Here is a 27,745-nt window from a genome sequence, read left to right on the forward strand (position 1 = left end):
AATGTACAGGTGATGTATGATATAATGTACAGGTGATGTATGATATAGTGTACAGGTGACGTATGGTATAATGTACAGGAGACGTATAATATTATGTACAGGTGATGTATGATATAATGTACAGGTGATGTATAATATTATGTACAGGTGATGTATAATATAATGTACAGGTGATGTATAATATAATGTACAGGTGATGTATGATATAATGTACAGGTGATGTATGATATAATGTACTGGTGTTGTATGATATAATGTACAGGTGATGTATAATATAATGTACAGGTGATGTATGATATAATGTACAGGTGATGTGTAATATTATGTACAGGTGATGTATGATATAATGTACAAGTGATGTATGATATAATGTACAGGTGATGTATGATATAATGTACAGGTGATGTATGATTTAATGTACAGGTGATGTATGATATAATGTACAGGTGATGTATGATATAATGTACAGGTGATGTATGATATAATGTACAGGTGTTGTATGATATAATGTACAGGTGATGTATGATATAATGTACAGGTGATGTATGATATAATGTACAGGTGATGTATAATATAATGTACAGGTGATGTGTAATATTATGTACAGGTGATGTATGATATAATGAACAGGTGATGTGTAATATTATGTACAGGTGATGTATGATATAATGTACAGGTGATGTATGATATAATGTACAGGTGATGTATGATATAATGTACAGGTGATGTATGATATAATGTACAGGTGATGTATGATATAATGTACAGGTGATGTATAATATAATGTACAGGTGATGTATAATATAATGTACAGGTGATGTATGATATAATGTACAGGTGATGTATAATATAATGTACAGGTGATGTATGATATTATGTACAGGTGATGTATGATATAGTGTACAGGTGATGTATGATATAGTGTACAGGTGATGTATGAAATAATGTACAGGTGATGTATAATATAATGTACAGGTGATGTATGATATTATGTACAGGTGATGTATGATATAGTGTACAGGTGATGTATGATATAGTGTACAGGTGATGTATGATATAATGTACAGGTGATGTATGATATAATGTACAGGTGATGTATAATATAATGTACAGGTGATGTATAATATAATGTACAGGTGATGTATAATATAATGTACAGGTGATGTATGATATAATGTACAGGTGATGTATAATATAATGTACAGGTGATGTATAATATAATGTACAGGTGATGTATGATATAATGTACAGGTGATGAATGATATAATGTACAGGTGATGTATAATATAATGTACAGGTGATGTATGATATAATGTACAGGAGATGTATGATATAATGTACAGGTGATGTATAATATAATGTACAGGTGATGTATAATATAATGTACAGGTGATGTGATATAATGTACAGGTGATGTATGATATAATGTACAGGTGATGTGTAATATTATGTACAGGTGATGTATAATATGTACAGGTGATGTATGATATAATGTACAGGTGATGGGATATAATGTACAGGTGATATATGATATAATGTACAGGTGATGTATAATATAATGTACAGGTGATGTATGATATAATGTACAGGTGATGTATGATATAATGTACAGGTGATGTGTAATATTATGTAAAGGTGATGTATGATATAATGAACAGGTGATGTGTAATATTATGTACAGGTGATGTATGATATAATGTACAGGTGATGTATGATATAATGTACAGGTGATGTATGATATAATGTACAGGTGATGTATGATATAATGTACAGGTGATGTATGATATAATGTACAGGTGATGTATGATATAATGTACTGGTGTTGTATGATATAATGTACAGGTGATGTATAATATAATGTACAGGTGATGTATGATATAATGTACAGGTGATGTGTAATATTATGTACAGGTGATGTATGATATAATGTACAAGTGATGTATGATATAATGTACAGGTGATGTATGATATAATGTACAGGTGATGTATGATTTAATGTACAGGTGATGTATGATATAATGTACAGGTGATGTATGATATAATGTACAGGTGATGTATGATATAATGTACAGGTGTTGTATGATATAATGTACAGGTGATGTATGATATAATGTACAGGTGATGTATGATATAATGTACAGGTGATGTATAATATAATGTACAGGTGATGTGTAATATTATGTACAGGTGATGTATGATATAATGAACAGGTGATGTGTAATATTATGTACAGGTGATGTATGATATAATGTACAGGTGATGTATGATATAATGTACAGGTGATGTATGATATAATGTACAGGTGATGTATGATATAATGTACAGGTGATGTATGATATAATGTACAGGTGATGTATAATATAATGTACAGGTGATGTATAATATAATGTACAGGTGATGTATGATATAATGTACAGGTGATGTATAATATAATGTACAGGTGATGTATGATATTATGTACAGGTGATGTATGATATAGTGTACAGGTGATGTATGATATAGTGTACAGGTGATGTATGAAATAATGTACAGGTGATGTATAATATAATGTACAGGTGATGTATGATATTATGTACAGGTGATGTATGATATAGTGTACAGGTGATGTATGATATAGTGTACAGGTGATGTATGATATAATGTACAGGTGATGTATGATATAATGTACAGGTGATGTATAATATAATGTACAGGTGATGTATAATATAATGTACAGGTGATGTATAATATAATGTACAGGTGATGTATGATATAATGTACAGGTGATGTATAATATAATGTACAGGTGATGTATAATATAATGTACAGGTGATGTATGATATAATGTACAGGTGATGAATGATATAATGTACAGGTGATGTATAATATAATGTACAGGTGATGTATGATATAATGTACAGGAGATGTATGATATAATGTACAGGTGATGTATAATATAATGTACAGGTGATGTATAATATAATGTACAGGTGATGTGATATAATGTACAGGTGATGTATGATATAATGTACAGGTGATGTGTAATATTATGTACAGGTGATGTATAATATGTACAGGTGATGTATGATATAATGTACAGGTGATGGGATATAATGTACAGGTGATATATGATATAATGTACAGGTGATGTATAATATAATGTACAGGTGATGTATGATATAATGTACAGGTGATGTATGATATAATGTACAGGTGATGTGTAATATTATGTAAAGGTGATGTATGATATAATGAACAGGTGATGTGTAATATTATGTACAGGTGATGTATGATATAATGTACAGGTGATGTATGATATAATGTACAGGTGATGTATGATATAATGTACAGGTGATGTATGATATAATGTACAGGTGATGTATGATATAATGTACAGGTGATGTATAATATAATGTACAGGTGATGTATAATATAATGTACAGGTGATGTATGATATAATGTACAGGTGATGTATAATATAATGTACAGGTGATGTATGATATTATGTACAGGTGATGTATGATATAGTGTACAGGTGATGTATGATATAGTGTACAGGTGATGTATGATATAGTGTACAGGTGATGTATGAAATAATGTACAGGTGATGTATAATATAATGTACAGGTGATGTATGATATAATGTACAGGTGATGTATGATATAATGTACAGGTGATGTATGATATAATGTACAGGTGATGTATGATATAATGTACAGGTGATGTATAATACAATGTACAGGTGATGTGTGATATAATGTACAGGTGATGTATGATATAATGTACAGGTGATGTATGATATAATGTACAGGTGATGTATGATATAATGTACAGGTGATGTATGATATAATGTACAGGTGATGTATGATATAATGTACAGGTGATGTATGATATAATGTACAGGTGATGTATAATACAATGTACAGGTGATGTGTGATATAATGTACAGGTGATGTATGATATAATGTACAGGTGATGTATAATATAATGTACACGTGATGTATGATATAATGTACAGGTGATGTATGATATAATGTACAGGTGATGTATGATATAATGTACAGGTGATGTATGATATAATGTACAGGTGCTGTATAATACAATGTACAGGTGATGTGTGATATAATGTACAGGTGATGTATGATATAATGTACAGGTGATGTATGATATAATGTACAGGTGATGTATGATATAATGTACAGGTGATGTATGATATAATGTACAGGTGATGTATGATATAATGTACAGGTGATGTATGATATAATGTACAGGTGATGTATAATACAATGTACAGGTGATGTGTGATATAATGTACAGGTGATGTATGATATAATGTACAGGTGATGTATAATATAATGTACAGGTGATGTATGATATAATGTACAGGTGATGTATGATATAATGTACAGGTGATGTATGATATAATGTACAGGTGATGTGTGATATAATGTACAGGTGCTGTATAATACAATGTACAGGTGATGTGTGATATAATGTACAGGTGATGTATAATATAATGTACAGGTGATGTATGATATAATGTACAGGTGATGTATGATATAATGTACAGGTGATGTATGATATAATGTACAGGTGATGTATGATATAATGTACAGGTGATGTATGATATAATGTACAGGTGATGTATGATATAATGTACAGGTGATGTATGATATAATGTACAGGTGATGTATAATACAATGTACAGGTGATGTGTGATATAATGTACAGGTGATGTATGATATAATGTACAGGTGATGTATGATATAGTGTACAGGTGACGTATGGTATAATGTACAGGAGACGTATAATATTATGTACAGGTGATGTATGATATAATGTACAGGTGATGTATAATATTATGTACAGGTGATGTATAATATAATGTACAGGTGATGTATAATATAATGTACAGGTGATGTATGATATAATGTACAGGTGATGTATGATATAATGTACTGGTGTTGTATGATATAATGTACAGGTGATGTATAATATAATGTACAGGTGATGTATGATATAATGTACAGGTGATGTGTAATATTATGTACAGGTGATGTATGATATAATGTACAAGTGATGTATGATATAATGTACAGGTGATGTATGATATAATGTACAGGTGATGTATGATTTAATGTACAGGTGATGTATGATATAATGTACAGGTGATGTATGATATAATGTACAGGTGATGTATGATATAATGTACAGGTGTTGTATGATATAATGTACAGGTGATGTATGATATAATGTACAGGTGATGTATGATATAATGTACAGGTGATGTATAATATAATGTACAGGTGATGTGTAATATTATGTACAGGTGATGTATGATATAATGAACAGGTGATGTGTAATATTATGTACAGGTGATGTATGATATAATGTACAGGTGATGTATGATATAATGTACAGGTGATGTATGATATAATGTACAGGTGATGTATGATATAATGTACAGGTGATGTATGATATAATGTACAGGTGATGTATAATATAATGTACAGGTGATGTATAATATAATGTACAGGTGATGTATGATATAATGTACAGGTGATGTATAATATAATGTACAGGTGATGTATGATATTATGTACAGGTGATGTATGATATAGTGTACAGGTGATGTATGATATAGTGTACAGGTGATGTATGAAATAATGTACAGGTGATGTATAATATAATGTACAGGTGATGTATGATATTATGTACAGGTGATGTATGATATAGTGTACAGGTGATGTATGATATAGTGTACAGGTGATGTATGATATAATGTACAGGTGATGTATAATATAATGTACAGGTGATGTATAATATAATGTACAGGTGATGTATAATATAATGTACAGGTGATGTATGATATAATGTACAGGTGATGTATAATATAATGTACAGGTGATGTATAATATAATGTACAGGTGATGTATGATATAATGTACAGGTGATGAATGATATAATGTACAGGTGATGTATAATATAATGTACAGGTGATGTATGATATAATGTACAGGAGATGTATGATATAATGTACAGGTGATGTATAATATAATGTACAGGTGATGTATAATATAATGTACAGGTGATGTGATATAATGTACAGGTGATGTATGATATAATGTACAGGTGATGTGTAATATTATGTACAGGTGATGTATAATATGTACAGGTGATGTATGATATAATGTACAGGTGATGGGATATAATGTACAGGTGATGTATGATATAATGTACAGGTGATGTATAATATAATGTACAGGTGATGTATGATATAATGTACAGGTGATGTATGATATAATGTACAGGTGATGTATGATATAATGTACAGGTGATGTATGATATAATGTACAGGTGATGTGATATAATGTACAGGTGATGTATAATATATTGTACAGGTGATGTATAATATAATGTACAGGAGACGTATAATATTATGTACAGGTGACGTATGATATAATGTACAGGTGACGTATGATATAATGTACAGGTATTGTATGATATAATGTACAGGTGATGTATGATATAATGTACAGGTGATGTATGATATAATGTACAGGTGATGTATGATATAGTGTACAGGTGATGCATGATATAATGTACAGGTGTTGTATGATATAATGTACAGGTGTTGTATGATATAATGTACAGGTGATGTATGATATAATGTACAGGTGATGTATGATACAATGTACAGGTGATGTATGATATAATGTACAGGTGATGTATAATATAATGTACAGGTGATATATGATATAATGTACAGGTGATGTAGGATATAATGTACAGGTGTTGTATGATATAATGTACAGGTGATGTATGATATCATGTACAGGTGATGTATGATATAATGTACAGGTGATGTATGATATAATGTACAGATGATGTATAATATTATGTACAGGTGATGTATGATATAATGTACAGGTGATGTATGATATAATGTACAGGTGATGTATGATATAATGTACAGGTGATGTATAATATAATGTACAGGTGATGTATAATATAATGTACAGGTGATGTATGATATAATGTACAGGTGATGTATGATATAATGTACAGGTGATGTATGATATAATGTACAGGTGATGTATAATATAATGTACAGGTGATGTATGATATAATGTACAGGTGATGTATGATATAATGTACAGGTGATGTATGATATAATGTACAGGTGATGTATGATATAATGTACAGGTGATGTATAATACAATGTACAGGTGATGTGTGATATAATGTACAGGTGATGTATGATATAATGTACAGGTGATGTATGATATAGTGTACAGGTGACGTATGATATAATGTACAGGAGACGTATAATATTATGTACAGGTGATGTATGATATAATGTACAGGTGATGTATAATATTATGTACAGGTGATGTATAATATAATGTACAGGTGATGTATAATATAATGTACAGGTGATGTATGATATAATGTACAGGTGATGTATGATATAATGTACTGGAGTTGTATGATATAATGTACAGGTGATGTATGATATAATGTACTGGTGTTGTATGATATAATGTACAGGTGATGTATAATATAATGTACAGGTGATGTATGATATAATGTACAGGTGATGTGTAATATTATGTACAGGTGATGTATGATATAATGTACAGGTGATGTATGATATAATGTACAGGTGATGTATGATATAATGTACAGGTGATGTATGATTTAATGTACAGGTGATGTATGATATAATGTACAGGTGATGTATGATATAATGTACAGGTGATGTATGATATAATGTACAGGTGTTGTATGATATAATGTACAGGTGATGTATGATATAATGTACAGGTGATGTATGATATAATGTACAGGTGATGTGTAATATTATGTACAGGTGATGTATGATATAATGAACAGGTGATGTGTAATATTATGTACAGGTGATGTATGATATAATGTACAGGTGATGTATGATATAATGTACAGGTGATGTATGATATAATGTACAGGTGATGTATGATATAATGTACAGGTGATGTATGATATAATGTACAGGTGATGTATAATATAATGTTCAGGTGATGTATAATATAATGTACAGGTGATGTATGATATAATGTACAGGTGATGTATAATATAATGTACAGGTGATGTATGATATTATGTACAGGTGATGTATGATATAGTGTACAGGTGATGTATGATATAGTGTACAGGTGATGTATGAAATAATGTACAGGTGATGTATAATATAATGTACAGGTGATGTATGATATAATGTACAGGTGATGTATGATATAATGTACAGGTGATGTATGATATAATGTACAGGTGATGTATGATATAATGTACAGGTGATGTATAATACAATGTACAGGTGATGTGTGATATAATGTACAGGTGATGTATGATATAATGTACAGGTGACGTATGATATAGTGTACAGGTGATGTATGGTATAATGTACAGGAGACGTATAATATTATGTACAGGTGATGTATGATATAATGTACAGGTGATGTATAATATTATGTACAGGTGATGTATAATATAATGTACAGGTGATGTATAATATAATGTACAGGTGATGTATGATATAATGTACAGGTGATGTATGATATAATGTACTGGTGTTGTATGATATAATGTACAGGTGATGTATAATATAATGTACAGGTGATGTATGATATAATGTACAGGTGATGTGTAATATTATGTACAGGTGATGTATGATATAATGTACAGGTGATGTATGATATAATGTACAGGTGATGTATGATATAATGTACAGGGGATGTATGATATAATGTACAGGTGATGTATGATATAATGTACAGGTGTTGTATGATATAATGTACAGGTGATGTATGATATAATGTACAGATGATGTATGATATAATGTACAGGTGATGTATAATATAATGTACAGGTGATGTGTAATATTATGTACAGGTGATGTATGATATAATGAACAGGTGATGTGTAATATTATGTACAGGTGATGTATGATATAATGTACAGGTGATGTATGATATAATGTACAGGTGATGTATGATATAATGTACAGGTGATGTATAACATAATGTACAGGTGATGTATAATATAATGTACAGGTGATGTATGATATAATGTACAGGTGATGTATAATATAATGTACAGGTGATGTATGATATTATGTACAGGTGATGTATGATATAGTGTACAGGTGTTGTATGATATAGTGTACAGGTGATGTATGAAATAATGTACATGTGATGTATAATATAATGTACAGGTGATGTATGATATTATGTACAGGTGATGTATGATATAGTGTACAGGTGATGTATGATATAGTGTACAGGTGATGTATGATATAATGTACAGGTGATGTATGATATAATGTACAGGTGATGTATAATATAATGTACAGGTGATGTATAATATAATGTACAGGTGATGTATGATATAATGTACAGGTGATGTATAATATAATGTACAGGTGATGTATAATATAATGTACAGGTGATGTATGATATAATGTACAGGTGATGTATGATATAATGTACAGGTGATGTATAATATAATGTACAGGTGATGTATGATATAATGTACAGGAGATGTATGATATAATGTACAGGTGATGTATAATATAATGTACAGGTGATGTATAATATAATGTACAGGTGATGTGATATAATGTACAGGTGATGTATGATATAATGTACAGGTGATGTGTAATATTATGTACAGGTGATGTATAATATGTACAGGTGATGTATGATATAATGTACAGGTGATGGGATATAATGTACAGGTGATATATGATATAATGTACAGGTGATGTATAATATAATGTACAGGTGATGTATGATATAATGTACAGGTGATGTATGATATAATGTACAGGTGATGTATGATATAATGTACAGGTGATTTATGATATAATGTACAGGTGATGTATGATATAATGTACAGGTGATGTATAATATAATGTACAGGTGATGTATAATATAATGTACAGGTGATGTATAATATAATGTACAGGTGACGTGATATAATGTACAGGTGATGTATAATATAATGTACAGGTGATGTAATATAATGTACAGGTGATATATGATATAATGTACAGGGGATGTATGATATAATGTACAGGTGATGTATGATATAATGTACAGGTGATGTATGATATAATGTACAGGTGATGTGATATAATGTACAGGTGATGTATAATATATTGTACAGGTGATGTATAATATAATGTACAGGTGATGTATAATATAATGTACAGGTGATGTATGATATAATGTACAGGTGATGTATGATATAATGTACAGGTGATGTATGATATAATGTACAGGTGATGTATAATATAATGTACAGGTGATGTATGATATAATGTACAGGTGATGTGTAATATTATGTACAGGTGATGTATGATATAATGTACAGGTGATGTGTGATATAATGTACAGGTGATGTATGATATAAAGTACAGGTGATGTATAATATAATGTACAGTGATGTATGATATAATGTACAGGTGATGTATGATATAATGTACAGGTGATGTATGATATAATGTACAGGTGATGTATGATATAATAAACAGGTGTTGTATGATATATGTACAGGTGATGTATAATATGTACAGGTGATGTATGATATAATGTACAGGTGATGTATGATATAATGTACAGGTGATGTATAATATAATGTACAGATGATGTGTAATATTTGTACAGGTGATGTATGATATAATGAACAGGTGATGTGTAATATTATGTACAGGTGATGTATGATATAATGTACAGGTGTTGTATGATATAATGTACAGGTGATGTATGATATAATGTACAGGTGATGTATAATATAATGTACAGGTGATGTATAATATAATGTACAGGTGATGTATGATATAATGTACAGGTGATGTGTTATATTATGTACAGGTGATACATAATATAATGTACAGGTGATGTATGATATAATGTATAGGTGATGTATGATATAATGTACAGGTGTTGTATGATATAATGTACAGGTGATGTATAATATAATGTACAGGTGATGTATGATATAATGTACAGGTGATGTATGATATAATGTACAGGTGATGTATATTATAATGTACAGGTGATGTATAATATATGTACAGGTGATGTATAATATAATGTACAGGTGATGTATGATATAATGTACAGGAGATGTATGATAATAATGTACAGGTGATGTATAATATAATGTACAGGTGATGTGATATAATGTACAGGTGATGTGTAATATTATGTACAGGTGTTGTATAATATAATGTACAGGTGATGTATGATATAATGTACTGGTGATGTGATATAATGTACAGGGGATGTATGATATAATGTACAGGTGATGTATAATATAATGTACAGGTGATGTATAATATAATGTACAGGTGATGTATAATATGTACAGGTGATGTATGATATAATGTACAGGTGATGTGTAATATTATGTACAGGTGATGTATGATATAATGTACAGGTGATGTATGATATAATGTACAGGTGATGTATGATATAATGTACAGGTGATGTGTAATATTATGTACAGTTGATGTATAATATAATGTACAGGTGATGTATAATATAATGTACAGGTGATGTATGATATAATGTACAGGTGATGTATAATATAATGTACAGGTGATGTATGATATAATGTACAGGTGATGTATGATATAATGTACAGGTGATGTATAATATAATGTACAGGTGATGTATGATATAATGTACAGGTGATGTATAATATAATGTACAGGTGATGTATAATATAATGTACAGTTGATGTATAATATAATGTACAGGTGATGTATAATATAATGTACAGGTGATGTATAATATAATGTACAGGTGATGTATGATATAATGTACAGGTGATGTATAATATAATGTACAGGTGATGTATAATATAATGTACAGGTGATGTATGATATAATGTACAGGAGGTGTATGATATAATGTACAGGTGATGTATAATATAATGTACAGGTGATGTATAATATAATGTACAGGTGATGTATAATATAATGTACAGGTGATGTATGATATAATGTACAGGTGATGTATGATATAATGTACAGGTGATGTATAATATAATGTACAGGTGATGTGATATAATGTACAGGTGATGTATGATATAATGTACAGGTGATGTATGATATAATGTACAGGTGATGTATAATATAATGTACAGGTGATGTATGATATAATGTACAGGTGATGTATAATATAATGTACAGGTGATGTGTAATATTAAGTACAGGAGATTTATGATATAATGTACAGGTGATGTATAATATAATGTACAGGTGATGTATGATATAATGTACAGGTGATGTATAATATAATGTACAGGTGATGTATAATATAATGTACAGTTGATGTATAATATAATGTACAGGTGATGTATAATATAATGTACAGGTGATGTATAATATAATGTACAGGTGATGTATGATATAATGTACAGGTGATGTATAATATAATGTACAGGTGATGTATATATAATGTACAGGTGATGTATGATATAATGTACAGGAGGTGTATGATATAATGTACAGGTGATGTATAATATAATGTACAGGTGATGTATAATATAATGTACAGGTGATGTATAATATAATGTACAGGTGATGTATGATATAATGTACAGGTGATGTATGATATAATGTACAGGTGATGTATAATAAATGTACAGGTGATGTGATATAATGTACAGGTGATGTATGATATAATGTACAGGTGATGTATGATATAATGTACAGGTGATGTATAATATAATGTACAGGTGATGTATAATATAATGTACAGGTGATGTATGATGTAATGTACAGGTGATGTATAATATAATGTACAGGTGATGTGTAATATTAAGTACAGGAGATTTATGATATAATGTACAGGTGATGTATGATATAATGTACAGGTGATGTATGATATAATGTACAGGTGATGTATGATATAATGTACAGGTGATGTATGATATAATGAATGCATAATATAGTATGATGTGTCTAGAATGATGGGAGTACAGTCATTATACACCTGGGATTTTTTATGTGTACAGGTGAGCTGTACATTGACGTCAGTGGGCGTGGCTTGGGAGGCATCATGTGACCTCAGCTCAGGTGTGTTCCAGGTGAGAGGAGACATGGCGGCCGGAAGGAGCGAGGGCCAAGTGTGCGGTTTCAGTGAGTAGAGAGGCCGGGAGTGTGATGATAAGTCTGGATGTAATATTCATAGAATTACGACAGGAGGGGGCTGTATAATAACCGGGGGGTGTAATGAATACGGAGGGTGCTGTATAATAACCGGGGGTATAATGAATACGGGAGGGGGCTGTATAATAACCGGGGGTGTAATTTATACAGGAGGGGGCTGTATAATAATCGGGGGTTTTAATGAATACAGGAGAGGGCTGTATAATAACCGGGGGTATAATGAATACAGGAGGAGGCTGTATAATAACCGGGGGTATAATGAATACGGGAGCGGGCTGTATAATAACCGGGGGTATAATGAATACGGGAGGGGGCTGTATAATAACCGGGGGTATAATGAATACGGGAGGAGGCTGTATAATAACCGTGGGTATAATAAATACGGGAGGAGGCTGTATAATAACCGGGGGTATAATGAATACGGGAGGAGGCTGTATAATAACCGGGGGTATAATGAATACGGGAGGGGGCTGTATAATAACCGGGGGTATAATGAATACGGGAGGGGCTGTATAATAACCGGGGGTATAATGAATACGGGAGGAGGCTGTTATAATAACCGGGGGTATAATAAATACGGGAGGGGGCTGTATTATAACGGGGGTATAATGAATACGGGAGGGGGCTGTATAATAACCGGGGGTATAATAAATACGGGAGGGGGCTGTATTATAACCGGGGGTATATGAATACGGGAGGGGGCTGTATAATAACTGCAGGTTGGGGGTTAAAACATTTTAAATATAGGTGATAATGGACATAGAGATAACCAGACCCGGGCATTTATTTTAAGAAGGGGGGGGGGGGTGATAGACTGCGGAGCAGAACTACAGGCATGTTATAATACCGGCTAATACTGAGGCTGTGATAAGAGGACTGAGGCTGTGGAGGCTGTAGTGCGAGAACTGGGGGGTGGTAGTGGAGGCTGTAGTGCGAGAACTGGGGGGGGGTGGTAGTGGAGGCTGTAGTGAGAGAACTGCTAGTGGAGGCTGTAGTGCGAGAACTGGGGGGGTGGTAGTGGAGGCTGTAGTGAGAGAACTGCTAGTGGAGGCTGTAGTGCGAGAACTGGGGGGTGGTAGTGGAGGCTGTAGTGAGAGAACTGCTAGTGGAGGCTGTAGTGCGAGAACTGGGGGGTGGTAGTGGAGGCTGTAGTGCGAGAACTGGGGGGTGGTAGTGGAGGCTGTAGTGAGAGAACTGCTAGTGGAGGCTGTAGTGCGAGAACTGGGGGGTGGTAGTGGAGGCTGTAGTGCGAGAACTGCTAGTGGAGGCTGTAGTGCGAGAACTGGGGGGTGCTAGTGGAGGCTGTAGTGCGAGAACTGGGGGGTGGTAGTGGAGGCTGTAGTGAGAGAACTGGGGGGGGGTGGTAGTGGAGGCTGTAGTGAGAGAACTGGGGGGTGGTAGTGGAGGCTGTAGTGCGAGAACTGGGGGGTGGTAGTGGAGGCTGTAGTGCGAGAACTGGGGGGTGGTAGTGGAGCCTGTAGTGAGAGAACTGCTAGTGGAGCCTGTAGTGAGAGAACTGCTAGTGGAGGCTGTAGTGCGAGAACTGGGGGGTGGTAGTGGAGGCTGTAGTGAGAGAACTGCTAGTGGAGGCTGTAGTGCGAGAACTGGGGGTGTAAGTGGAGGCTGTAGTGAGAGAACTGCTAGTGGAGGCTGTAGTGCGAGAACTGGGGGGTGGTAGTGGAGGCTGTAGTGAGAGAACTGCTAGTGGAGGCTGTAGTGCGAGAACTGGGGGGTGGTAGTGGAGGCTGTAGTGCGAGAACTGGGGGGTGGTAGTGGAGGCTGTAGTGAGAGAACTGGGGGGGGGGGTGGTAGTGGAGGCTGTAGTGAGAGAACTGGGGGGTGGTAGTGGAGGCTGTAGTGCGAGAACTGGGGGGTGGTAGTGGAGGCTGTAGTGCGAGAACTGGGGGGTGGTAGTGGAGCCTGTAGTGAGAGAACTGCTAGTGGAGCCTGTAGTGAGAGAACTGCTAGTGGAGGCTGTAGTGCGAGAACTGGGGGGTGGTAGTGGAGGCTGTAGTGAGAGAACGGCTAGTGGAGGCTGTAGTGCGAGAACTGGGGGGTGGTAGTGGAGGCTGTAGTGCGAGAACTGGGGGGTGGTAGTGGAGGCTGTAGTGAGAGAACTGGGGGGGGGGGCTGGTAGTGGAGGCTGTAGTGAGAGAACTGGGGGGGTGGTAGTGGAGGCTGTAGTGAGAGAACTGGGGGGTGGTAGTGGAGGCTGTAGTGAGAGAACTGGGGGGTGGTAGTGGAGGCTGTAGTGAGAGGACTGGTAGTGGAGGCTGTAGTGAGAGGACTGGTAGTGGAGGCTGTAGTGAGAGGACTGGTAGTGGAGGCTGTAGTGAAAGGACTGGTAGTGGAGGCTGTAGCGAGAGAACTGGGGGGTGGTAGTGGAGGCTGTAGCGAGAGAACTGGAGGGTGGTAGTGGAGGCTGTAGTGAGAGAACTGCTAGTGGAGGCTGTAGTGAGAGAACTGGGGGGGGGTGGTAGTGGAGGCTATAGTGAGAGAACTGCTAGTGGAGGCTGTAGTGAGAGAACTGGGGGGGGGGTGGTAGTGGAGGCTGTAGCGAGAGAACTGGGGGTGGTAGTGGAGGTTGTAGCGAGAGGGCTGGTGGTGGAGGCTGTGGCGAGAGGGCTGGTGGTGGAGGCTGTGGCGAGAGGGCTGGTGGTGGAGGCTGTGGCGAGAGGGCTGGTGGTGGAGGCTGTGGCGAGAGGGCTGGTGGTGGAGGCTGTGGCGAGAGGGCTGGTGGTGGAGGCTGTGGCGAGAGGGCTGGTGGTGGAGGCTGTGGCGAGAGGGCTGGTGGTGGAGGCTGTGGCGAGAGGGCTGGTGGTGGAGGCTGTGGCGAGAGGGCTGGTGGTGGAGGCTGTGGCGAGAGGGCTGGTGGTGGAGGCTGTGGCGAGAGGGCTGGTGGTGGAGGCTGTGGCGAGAGGGCTGGTGGCGGGAGGCCTGGTGGTGGAGGCTGTGGCGGGAGGACTGGAGGAGGAGGTGGTGGAGGCTGGTGGCGGGAGGCCTGGTGGTGGAGGCTGTGGCGGGAGGACTGGAGGAGGAGGTGGTGGAGGCTGTAGCGGGAGGACTGGAGGAGGAGGAGGAGGTGGTGGAGGCTGTAGCGGGAGGAGGTGGTGGAGGCTGTAGCGGGAGGAGGTGGTGGAGGCTGTAGCAGGAGGACTGGAGGTGGTGGTGGTGGAGGCTGTAGTGAGAGGCCAAGGGGGTGGGGGGTGGTAGTGGAGGCTGTAGTGAGAGGCCAAGGGGGTGGGGGGTGGTAGTGGAGGCTGTAGTGAGAGGCCAGGGGGGTGGGGGTGGTAGTGGAGGCTGTAGTGAGAGGCCAGGGGGGTGGGGGGTGGTAGTGGAGGCTGTAGTGAGAGGCCAGGGGGGTGTGGTAGTGGCGGCTGTAGTGAGAGGACTGGGGGGGGGATAGTGGAGGCTGTAGTAAATGTTAAAATATAAATGATAAATAATCAGTCTCCGGTTTTGCGGTTGCAGAAGTTTACACGCCCTGATTCTCTGGTTTTGCGGTTGCAGTAGTTTACACGCCCTGATTCTCTCTGGTTTTGCGGTTGCAGAAGTTTACACGCCCTGGTTCTCTCTGGTTTTGCGGTTGCAGAAGTTTACACGCCCTGTTTCTCTCTGGTTTTGCGGTTGCAGAAGTTTACACGCCCTGTTTCTCTCTGGTTTTGCGGTTGCAGAAGTTTACACGCCCTGGTTCTCTCTGGTTTTGCGGTTGCAGAAGTTTACACGCCCTGATTCTCTCTGGTTTTCCTGTTGCAGAAGTTTACACGCCCTGGTTCTCTCTGGTTTTGCGGTTGCAGAAGTTTACACGCCCTGATTCTCTTTGGTTTTGCGGTTGCAGAAGTTTACACGCCCTGATTCTCTGGTTTTGCGGTTGCAGAAGTTTACACGCCCTGATTCTCTGGTTTTGCGGTTGCAGTAGTTTACACGCCCTGATTCTCTTTGGTTTTGCGGTTGCAGAAGTTTACACGCCCTGGTTCTCTTTGGTTTTGCGGTTGCAGTAGTTTACACGCCCTGATTCTCTCTGGTTTTGCGGTTGCAGAAGTTTACACGCCCTGGTTCTCTCTGGTTTTGCGGTTGCAGAAGTTTACACGCCCTGGTTCTCTCTGGTTTTGCGGTTGCAGAAGTTTACACGCCCTGGTTCTCTCTGGTTTTGCGGTTGCAAAAGTTTACACGCCCTGGTTCTCTCTGGATTTCCTGTTGCAGAAGTTTACACGCCCTGGTTCTCTCTGGTTTTCCTGTTGCAGAAGTTTACACGCCCTGATTCTCTCTGGTTTTGCGGTTGCAGTAGTTTACACGCCCTGATTCTCTTTGGTTTTGCGGTTGCAGAAGTTTACACGCCCTGGTTCTCTTTGGTTTTGCGGTTGCAGAAGTTTACACGCCCTGGTTCTCTTTGGTTTTGCGGTTGCAGAAGTTTACACGCCCTGGTTCTCTTTGGTTTTGCGGTTGAAGAAGTTTACACGCCCTAGTTCTCTCTGGTTTTGCGGTTGCAGAAGTTTACACGCCCTGGTTCTCTCTGGTTTTGCGGTTGCAGAAGTTTACACGCCCTGATTCTCTCCGGTTTTGTATTTGCTCTTCTTTTAGTTGATGAAAGGAGGAGATGGGTGCATTCTTTCTCATAAATAATATGGCCCCGTCGCTCCCCACACTCGGTGATGGGGGTGTGAACACTAATGCAACCAGGATATTGTACAGGATGTTTGTCGTCCAATTATTTTTATGTAATTGATGTGTAAACATTAAAGATAAGGAAAAGATGGATTGGAGAGTTCCTGACCTCCGGCTTATGTGCCAAGAACCTGGAATGTAGGGGTGCGTAGACTTCTCTACCGCCGGTGGCACAATTCCATCCTTGGGTCCACACCATGTTTGGCCATACAGCTGATAGTATATAGATCCTGTACAGTATATATAGTCTATGTGGTAGATGTCTCCTGTACAGTATATATAGTCTATGCTTATAGATATATAGTCTATGCTGTAGATGTCTCCTGTATATATAGTCTATGTGGTAGATGTGTCCTGTACGGTATATATAGTCTATGCGGTAGATGTCTCCTGTATATATAGTCTATGTGGTAGATGTCTCCTGTACAGTATATATAGTCTATGCGGTAGATGTCTCCTGTACAGTATATATAGTCTATGCGGTAGATGTCTCCTGTACAGTATCTATAGTCTATGTGGTAGCTGTCTCCTGTACAGTATCTATAGTCTATGTGGTAGATGTCTCCTGTACAGTATATATAGTCTATGCGGTAGATGTCTCCTGTACAGTGTATATATAGTCTATGCGGTAGATGTCTCCTGTACAGTATCTATAGTCTATGCGGTAGATGTCTCCTGTACGGTATATATAGTCTATGTGGTAGATGTCTCCTGTACGGTATATATAGTCTATGTGGTAGATGTGTCCTGTACAGTATATATAGTCTATGCGGTAGATGTCTCCTGTACGGTATATATAGTCTATGCGGTAGATGTGTCCTGTACAGTATATATAGTCTATGCGGTAGATGTCTCCTGTACAGTATATAGTGTCTATATGGTAGATGTCTCCTGTACAGTATCTATAGTCTATGCGGTAGATGTCTCCTGTACGGTATCTATAGGCTTCCGTAGGGCTGGCGATTCCTGTACGGTATCTATAGGCTTCCGTAGGGCTGGCGGTTCCTGTACGGTATCTATAGGCTTCCGTAGGGCTGGCGGTTCCTGTACGGTATCTATAGGCTTCCGTAGGGCTGGCGGTTCCTGTACGGTATCTATAGGCTTCCGTAGGGCTGGCGGTTCCTGTACGGTATCTATAGGCTTCCGTAGGGCTGGCGGTTCCTGTACGGTATCTATAGGCTTCCGTAGGGCTGGCGGTTCCTGTACGGTATATATAGGCGTCCGTAGGGCTGGCGGTTCCTCTACGGTATCTATAGGCTTCCGTAGGGCTGGCGGTTCCTCTACGGTATCTATAGGCTTCCGTAGGGCTGGCGGGTCCTGTACGGTATCTATAGGCTTCCGTAGGGCTGGCGGGTCCTGTACGGTATCTATAGGCTTCCGTAGGGCTGGCGGGTCCTGTACGGTATCTATAGGCTTCCGTAGGGCTGGCGGGTCCTGTACGGTATCTATAGGTTTCCGTAGGGCTGGCGGGTCCTGTACGGTATCTATAGGCTTCCGTAGGGCTGGCGGTTTCTGTACGGTATCTATAGGCTTCCGTAGGGCTGGCGGGTATTGTACGGTATCTATAGGCTTCCGTAGGGCTGGCGGGTCCTGTTCGGTATCCATAGGCTTCTGTAGGGCTGGCGGTTTCTGTACGGTATCTATAGGCTTCCGTAGGGCTGGCGGTTCCTGTACAGAGCAACGTAAGCGGCAGGAAACCACAGATGTTAACGTCTACATTTATAATGGAAGTTGATGGTATATGTATACTTGGGTGTATATTTTGGTATGTTTGCCCAGTATATGTGTATACACGGATTCATCATACATAGCGTGTTTTTGAGGTATACATTGGGCGGCCCCGTTTTCCTCACCATTGGGGGGTGCACTGCTGCAGTAATTAGTGAGGTTCTCACATCGGTTACTAATGTCGTCCGCTGTGGAGATATCTGGGTATCGTGTTCTGCTGGTAGATCTTGAGGACCGGATTTGGCCGCGACTAATCTAGATGATGGATGATGTAAGAGGGTGACCCTTTACCAGGAGGGTACTTAAGACTTGTAGTTCTTCTCTCCCTGTGTATTAGACCTGGAGAAGGGCCCTCGGCAGTTGATGCGGACTGGGATTGCACTGATTTTCGTCGGCCATGTGAATTTCATCTTGGGCGCCATCGTTCATGGCACTGTTCTGCGTCACGTGGCCAATCCGGAGAAGAGGGTGAGCCCGGAATACTGCGCTGCCAACATCATCTCTGTGGTGTCTGGGCTGCTGGTGAGTAGCTCCTGCTGTCACGAATGTGGAGCCCTGAACTGAAGAGCGCCCCCTTGTCTCTAGTCCACAGCCTTGGTCACAGAAGACAGTGGGACAGGCCAAAAAACTGATCCTAGAGGGCTGACTGCTGGGACCCCACTAAACCTAGGGACCCGACTGCTGGGACCCCACTGATCCCTGGTCCCCACCCTCAGCAGTTCACTGGCTGTGAGGTTACTCTCCATAATAAATCCAAGGTGCAGAGACAAGTGGGGGGTTTATCCGCCGTGTCGTAAAACGCTCGTATTAACACGTCCGAATAAATGGTGCAAATTGTGTAATTTAAAGTTCAGGCCAACACCCGTGGGTGACCCCCATCCAGCCCCGTGTAGGAATCCTTAATTTCTCTTGCTCTGATTGGCTAATTTGAATGGACACACCCACTGCTAATAACCCTGGCATCAGGTAGCTGAGTGACTCCAGCACGTGTAGTCCTGCCGGCCTTGCCTATAAGTGGAGAGGGTACCCAACGCTGCCCCCTATTTACCGCCCATTCTGAGAGCTTCTAATAACAACTCTCATCATTCCACCTCCGGCTGATCTTCTCTTGTATTTCTGCAGAGCATCACAACCGGAATCTGTGCAATCCTGGCCTCGCGGAACCTGGGCCGTGCCAGACTGGTGAGTCTCCTCTGTTACATCTCCTCCACCTCTAGACTCGTCCTGCTTGAATGGTCCATTAATAGACTGTGTATTTCTACCTGCAGCACTGGTCCCTCCTGGTCCTGGCGCTGCTGAACGCCATCCTCTCAGCCGCATGTTTTATGGGTCTTATCCTATCCGTGTCGTTAACCATTGCGAATGGAGGCAAGAACCTCATCTCTGGCTGTAACTCCACAGTCCTACCTGCGGACACTCGATCTGTCGTCATGAGCAATGAATGCCCCTTTGACACTACACGGATCTACGTAAGTGCATTTACCACTATTGCCGCTCCCCTTTCTTTTAGTACTGTCTGCTCTGATAGAACTAGTGAAATATCTGAGAATTTAGCCTAGAGAGCAGCGGTGACATCACTGAGAATGCAGCCTATCCATTCACTAGAGAGAAGCGGTGACATCACTGAGAATGCAGCCTATCCATTCACTAGAGAGAAGCGGTGACATCACTGAGAATGCAGCCTATCCATTCACTAGAGAGCAGCGGTGACATCACTGAGAATGCAGCCTATCCATTCACTAGAGAGAAGCGGTGACATCACTGAGAATGCAGCCTATCCATTCACTAGAGAGCAGCGGTGACATCACTGAGAATGCAGCCTATCCATTCACTAGAGAGCAGAGGTGACATCACTGAGAATGCAGCCTATCCATTCACTAGAGAGCAGCGGTGACATCACTGAGAATGCAGCCTATCCATTCACTAGAGAGCAGCGGTGACATCACTGAGAATGCAGCCTATCCATTCACTAGAGAGCAGCGGTGACATCACTGAGAATGCAGCCTATCCATTCACTAGAGAGCAGCGGTGACATCACTGAGAATGCAGCGTATCCATTCACTAGAGAGCAGCGGTGACATCACTGAGAATGCAGCGTATCCATTCACTAGAGAGCAGCGGTGACATCACTGAGAATGCAGCCTATCCATTCACTAGAGCGGCGGTGACATCACTGAGAATACAGCCTATCACTAGAGAGCGGCGGTGACATCACTGAGAATGCAGCCTATCACTAGAGAGCGACGGTGACATCACTGAGAATGCAGCCTATTACTAGAGAGCGACGGTGACATCACTGAGGATGCAGCCGATCCATTCACTAGAGAGCAGCGGTGACATCACTGAGAATGCAGCCTATCCATTCACTAGAGAGCAGCGGTGACATCACTGATAATGCAGCCTATCCATTCACTAGAGAGCAGCGGTAACATCACTGGGAATACAGCCTATCACTAGAGAGCGGCGGTGAAATCACTGAGAATACAGCCTATCACTAGAGAGCGACGGTGACATCACTGAGAATGCAGCCTATCCATTCACTAGAGAGCAGCGGTGGCATCACTGAGAATGCAGCCTATCCATTCACTAGAGAGCAGCGGTGACATCACTGAGAATGCAGCCTATCCATTCACTAGAGAGCAGCGGTGACATCACTGAGAATGCAGCCTATCCATTCACTAGAGAGCAGCGGTGACATCACTGAGAATGCAGCCTATCCATTCACTAGAGAGCAGCGGTGACATCACTGAGAATGCAGCCTATCCATTCACTAGAGAGCAGCGGTGACATCACTGAGAATGCAGCCTATCCATTCACTAGAGAGCAGCGGTGACATCACTGAGAATGCAGCCTATCCATTCACTAGAGAGCAGCGGTGACATCACTGAGAATGCAGCCTATCCATTCACTAGAGAGCAGCGGTGACATCACTGAGAATGCAGCCTATCCATTCACTAGAGAGCAGCGGTGACATCACTGAGAATGCAGCCTATCCATTCACTAGAGAGAAGCGGTGACATCACTGAGAATGCAGCCTATCCATTCACTAGAGAGCAGCGGTGACATCACTGAGAATGCAGCCTATCCATTCACTAGAGAGAAGCGGTGACATCACTGAGAATGCAGCCTATCCATTCACTAGAGAGCAGCGGTGACATCACTGAGAATGCAGCCTATCCATTCACTAGAGAGCAGAGGTGACATCACTGAGAATGCAGCCTATCCATTCACTAGAGAGCAGCGGTGACATCACTGAGAATGCAGCCTATCCATTCACTAGAGAGCAGCGGTGACATCACTGAGAATGCAGCCTATCCATTCACTAGAGAGCAGCGGTGACATCACTGAGAATGCAGCGTATCCATTCACTAGAGAGCAGCGGTGACATCACTGAGAATGCAGCGTATCCATTCACTAGAGAGCAGCGGTGACATCACTGAGAATGCAGCGTATCCATTCACTAGAGAGCAGCGGTGACATCACTGAGAATGCAGCCTATCCATTCACTAGAGCGGCGGTGACATCACTGAGAATACAGCCTATCACTAGAGAGCGGCGGTGACATCACTGAGAATGCAGCCTATCACTAGAGAGCGACGGTGACATCACTGAGAATGCAGCCTATTACTAGAGAGCGACGGTGACATCACTGAGGATGCAGCCGATCCATTCACTAGAGAGCAGCGGTGACATCACTGAGAATGCAGCCTATCCATTCACTAGAGAGCAGCGGTGACATCACTGATAATGCAGCCTATCCATTCACTAGAGAGCAGCGGTAACATCACTGGGAATACAGCCTATCACTAGAGAGCGGCGGTGAAATCACTGAGAATACAGCCTATCACTAGAGAGCGACGGTGACATCACTGAGAATGCAGCCTATCCATTCACTAGAGAGCAGCGGTGGCATCACTGAGAATGCAGCCTATCCATTCACTAGAGAGCAGCGGTGACATCACTGAGAATGCAGCCTATCCATTCACTAGAGAGCAGCGGTGACATCACTGAGAATGCAGCCTATCCATTCACTAGAGAGCAGCGGTGACATCACTGAGAATGCAGCCTATCCATTCACTAGAGAGCAGCGGTGACATCACTGAGAATGCAGCCTATCCATTCACTAGAGAGCAGCGGTGACATCACTGAGAATGCAGCCTATCCATTCACTAGAGAGCAGCGGTGACATCACTGAGAATGCAGCCTATCCATTCACTAGAGAGCAGCAGTGACATCACTGAGAATGCAGCCTATCCATTCACTAGAGAGCAGCGGTGACATCACTGAGAATGCAGCCTATCCATTCACTAGAGAGCAGCGGTGACATCACTGAGAATGCAGCCTATCCATTCACTAGAGAGCAGCGGTGACATCACTGATAATGCAGCCTATCCATTCACTAGAGAGCAGCGGTAACATCACTGGGAATACAGCCTATCACTAGAGAGCGGCGGTGACATCACTGAGAATGCAGCCTATCCATTCACTAGAGAGCAGCGGTGGCATCACTGAGAATGCAGCCTATCCATTCACTAGAGAGCAGCGGTGACATCACTGATAATGCAGCCTATCCATTCACTAGAGAGCAGCGGTAACATCACTGGGAATACAGCCTATCACTAGAGAGCGGCGGTGAAATCACTGAGAATACAGCCTATCACTAGAGAGCGACGGTGACATCACTGAGAATACAGCCTATCACTAGAGAGCGACACTGACATCGCTGAGAATGCAGCCTATCCATTCACTAGAGAGCAGCGGTGACATCACTGAGAATACAGCCTATCCATTCACTAGAGAGCGGCAGTGACTTCACTGAGCATGCAGCCTATCCATTCACTAGAGAGCGGCGGTGACATCACTGAGAATACAGCCTATCACTAGAGAGCGACACTGACATCGCTGAGAATGCAGCCTATCCATTCACTAGAGAGCAGCGGTGACATCACTGAGAATGCAGCCTATCCATTCACTAGAGAGCAGCGGTGACATCACTGAGAATGCAGCCTATCCATTCACTAGAGAGCAGCGGTGACATCACTGAGAATGCAGCCTATCCATTCACTAGAGAGCAGCGGTGACATCACTGAGAATGCAGCCTATCCATTCACTAGAGAGCGGCGGTGACTTCACTGAGCATGCAGCCTATCCATTCACTAGAGAGCGGCGGTGACATCACTGAGAATACAGCCTATCACTAGAGAGCGACACTGACATCGCTGAGAATGCAGCCTATCCATTCACTAGAGAGCAGTGGTGACATCACTGAGAATGCAGCCTATCCATTCACTAGAGAGCAGTGGTGACATCACTGAGAATGCAGCCTATCCATTCACTAGAGAGCAGCGGTGACATCACTGAGAATGCAGCCTATCCATTCACTAGAGAGCAGCGGTGACATCACTGAGAATGCAGCCTATCCATTCACTAGAGAGCAGCGGTGACATCACTGAGAATGCAGCCTATCCATTCACTAGAGAGCGGCGGTGACTTCACTGAGCATGCAGCCTATCCATTCACTAGAGAGCGGCGGTGACATCACTGAGAATACAGCCTATCACTAGAGAGCGACACTGACATCGCTGAGAATGCAGCCTATCCATTCACTAGAGAGCAGTGGTGACATCACTGAGAATGCAGCCTATCCTCCTTTCTGCTTAATAAAAAGGATCACCCCCGTTACCTCCCCAGCCCTCGCTCTCTAAGGGTTACTGTGGATACATCTGGTGTCTCTGACCCCCCCCCCCATGTCTTGTTCCTGTGCAGGACACCACCCTGGCACTCTGGTTCCCTTCCATGTTCTTATGTGCTGTGGAGGCCGCGCTCTCCATCCGTTGTTGTGTGGTGGCGTTTATCCTGAGAGGGATCGGTCCATGTGGAGAGACTTATCGGAGGCAGCGGGTATGTAATCATCGGAGGCAGCGGGTATGTAATCATCGGAGGCAGCGGGTATGTAATCATCGGGGGTAGCTTGAATGGTCTTTGACTATTATTCTTCACCAAATGTCTGGCGGTCTGGTCTTCCTTGGGTGGCACTACCAAGTCCAATGGTGTCACCTGCTAATCCAACTACCAGCCCAGATGTCCATAGAAAATGTGAAGGTGTAATAATGGTGACTATTCAGGGTGCAGCGCGCACCCCACTGGAGGGGCCTCCATCTTTATAACATGATTGTGTCTCAGCTGCAGGAAGAAGAGGCTGACAAGAAGCAGGAGGACACCCTGAGACCAGAAACCCACCAGCTGATCGAGGCTCGAGCGTGACTGAGTGCCGTGGCTGCCCTTCTCTGCTGGCCTCATTATGGGTCCACGTGAGGTGTAGATGAGGGGTCTGCCCACCATCGGGATACACTGGAAGGATGACGCGTTCTGTGGTTATGATGTGGCTTCACCCCTTGTGGTGACCTTCTCGGGGAGGAAGATCTTTACACGTTCTATTACAGATGCGGTGCTGCTGCTCGGGGTCTGGGAGCTCCCGGAGGTGCAGAACGTCCTCCGCCCGTGCGGCCTCGTCTGGTGTCTCGTCTCCGGTTTTTATTATTTGCTGTACATTTATTGTTTTCTGTATTTTTCTGATAGTTTGTGAATAAATGAGATTTTCTTACTATTTAATTTTCCTGCTTATTGCTGTTGAGCGTGTACCGTCCCCCGCCGCGGTCATACTTCACCCTTGTATCTCAGCAGTTGGAGGGCTCTCGGCAAAGTTCAGCCCCCAGTGATTATCTACCTCCCCTGGTATGAGGGATCCACCAAGAACTTGCCTTTACTTCTGTCACCCGGTTTGATATCACGGAGGATAGTCCGAGGTGGAGAGAAGTGGGAAATACATCCGTGTTGATCTGTATATTTTGGGTTTGACGCAAACCCTCTGCCAGCCTGCCTGTCTTAGTCTGACTGATCATTTCCATATAGACCCCATGACGGCACACTAGGAGGATGATCCCTTGACCTCTTCAGGGACAGGAACGGAGAGAGGTTAAAAGGGCTCCACCCTCAGCCTCCCACCATTGTATCTCCTGTCCCTACAGGAGTCAGGATGAAGAGAGGATCCTCTTCGCCTAAAGCGGGGGGGATTGAACGCAGGATCGGAGGCCTCCTCCTTTCAACCGGGATTCTACTTGGGGGGGGGGGGTTTCCTCTTCCCCCCCCCCCCCCCCCCCCTTGTCGAAGATACCACCCGTCCGCCTGCGAGACTAACGCTGGATGGAGTGAAGCATTCCTAGCCACATGGGGTTTCAGCCAGGCAGCCTCCATCCAGCGGAAGTGACGTCGCAAGCGCGGACAGCAGCGGGAACGTGGAGCAGGTAAAAAAAAATAAAATAGGCTTTTGTAACATCCCATTTTTAGGGGGGGGGGGGGGGGGGAGATACATTTTCGGCCCAGACCTAGGCAAGATCCTGGAGAAGGCGGCAGATACGAAGAAGGGATTTCCAGAGGATAAACCAACCAAGCTAAAGCTTCCCTTTCACTCCCAAAGACCCCAGAGAGAAAGACCGGTCGCAGGAATTATCCAGAAGGGGGAGGGGTGTAGGTAGTTTGGCCTCCGTCTCCAGCTATCCTAGTTCTGATGAAAGCAAAAAAAGGTTGGGGAGCCAAACTCCCAGACAATCCTATTCAGGGGACTTGGCCACCGACCACAGGTGCTCGATCCTCAAATTACCGAGAGCTGAGCAGTCTGGGAAACACTGAGGTCAAGTTCCTTCACCTTTCAAAACCACCATGTCAAGAAACTATCAGATGACATGACGACCGTATATATTCTGAGACACCGGGGGGGGGGGGGGTACCAGATCTCCCACCCGCTCACCATCTTAAAAATATTCTTTTGGGCAGAGGATAACCTGCTTTCTCTATCGGCCATCCACCTGAAGGGGTTGGAGAATACGGAGGTGGATTGTCTCTACAGAAAAAAAAAAAAGCTAGATCCGAGTGAACGGTCCCTAAATCAGGAAGTCTCTGCAGATCACACGGCTATGGGGGGTTTCCTCAAGTGAACCTGAGCTGCTCTTCTCCCTAAACCCCTGGGATCGTCCCCTGCGAATAGATGCCCTGTCTCAGCCTTGGGACATGGATCTAGCCTACGCCTTTCCACCACTGACATGAAGCTTTACAAGGAAGATCTGAAGCTCATTTTGATTGTTCCATTCTGGCCAA

General features: G+C 41.4%; 1 protein-coding gene across 1 annotated transcript; it reads left to right on the top strand.

The window, feature by feature from the left end:
- Window positions 1–13,126: 13,126 nt before the first annotated feature.
- KRTCAP3 (keratinocyte associated protein 3) lies at window positions 13,127–26,150 on the top strand. Its single transcript, XM_075848934.1, has 6 exons — window positions 13,127–13,168; window positions 19,929–20,113; window positions 20,714–20,773; window positions 20,860–21,060; window positions 25,358–25,492; window positions 25,775–26,150. Exons 1-6 carry the CDS (start codon window positions 13,129–13,131, stop codon window positions 25,853–25,855), a joined length of 702 nt encoding a protein of 233 aa, XP_075705049.1. The 5' UTR covers window positions 13,127–13,128; the 3' UTR covers window positions 25,856–26,150.
- Window positions 26,151–27,745: the final 1,595 nt, after the last annotated feature.

The sequence above is a fragment of the Rhinoderma darwinii genome, unplaced genomic scaffold (genome assembly GCF_050947455.1).
Source record: "Rhinoderma darwinii isolate aRhiDar2 unplaced genomic scaffold, aRhiDar2.hap1 Scaffold_551, whole genome shotgun sequence".
Taxonomy (NCBI): Eukaryota; Metazoa; Chordata; class Amphibia; order Anura; family Rhinodermatidae; genus Rhinoderma; species Rhinoderma darwinii.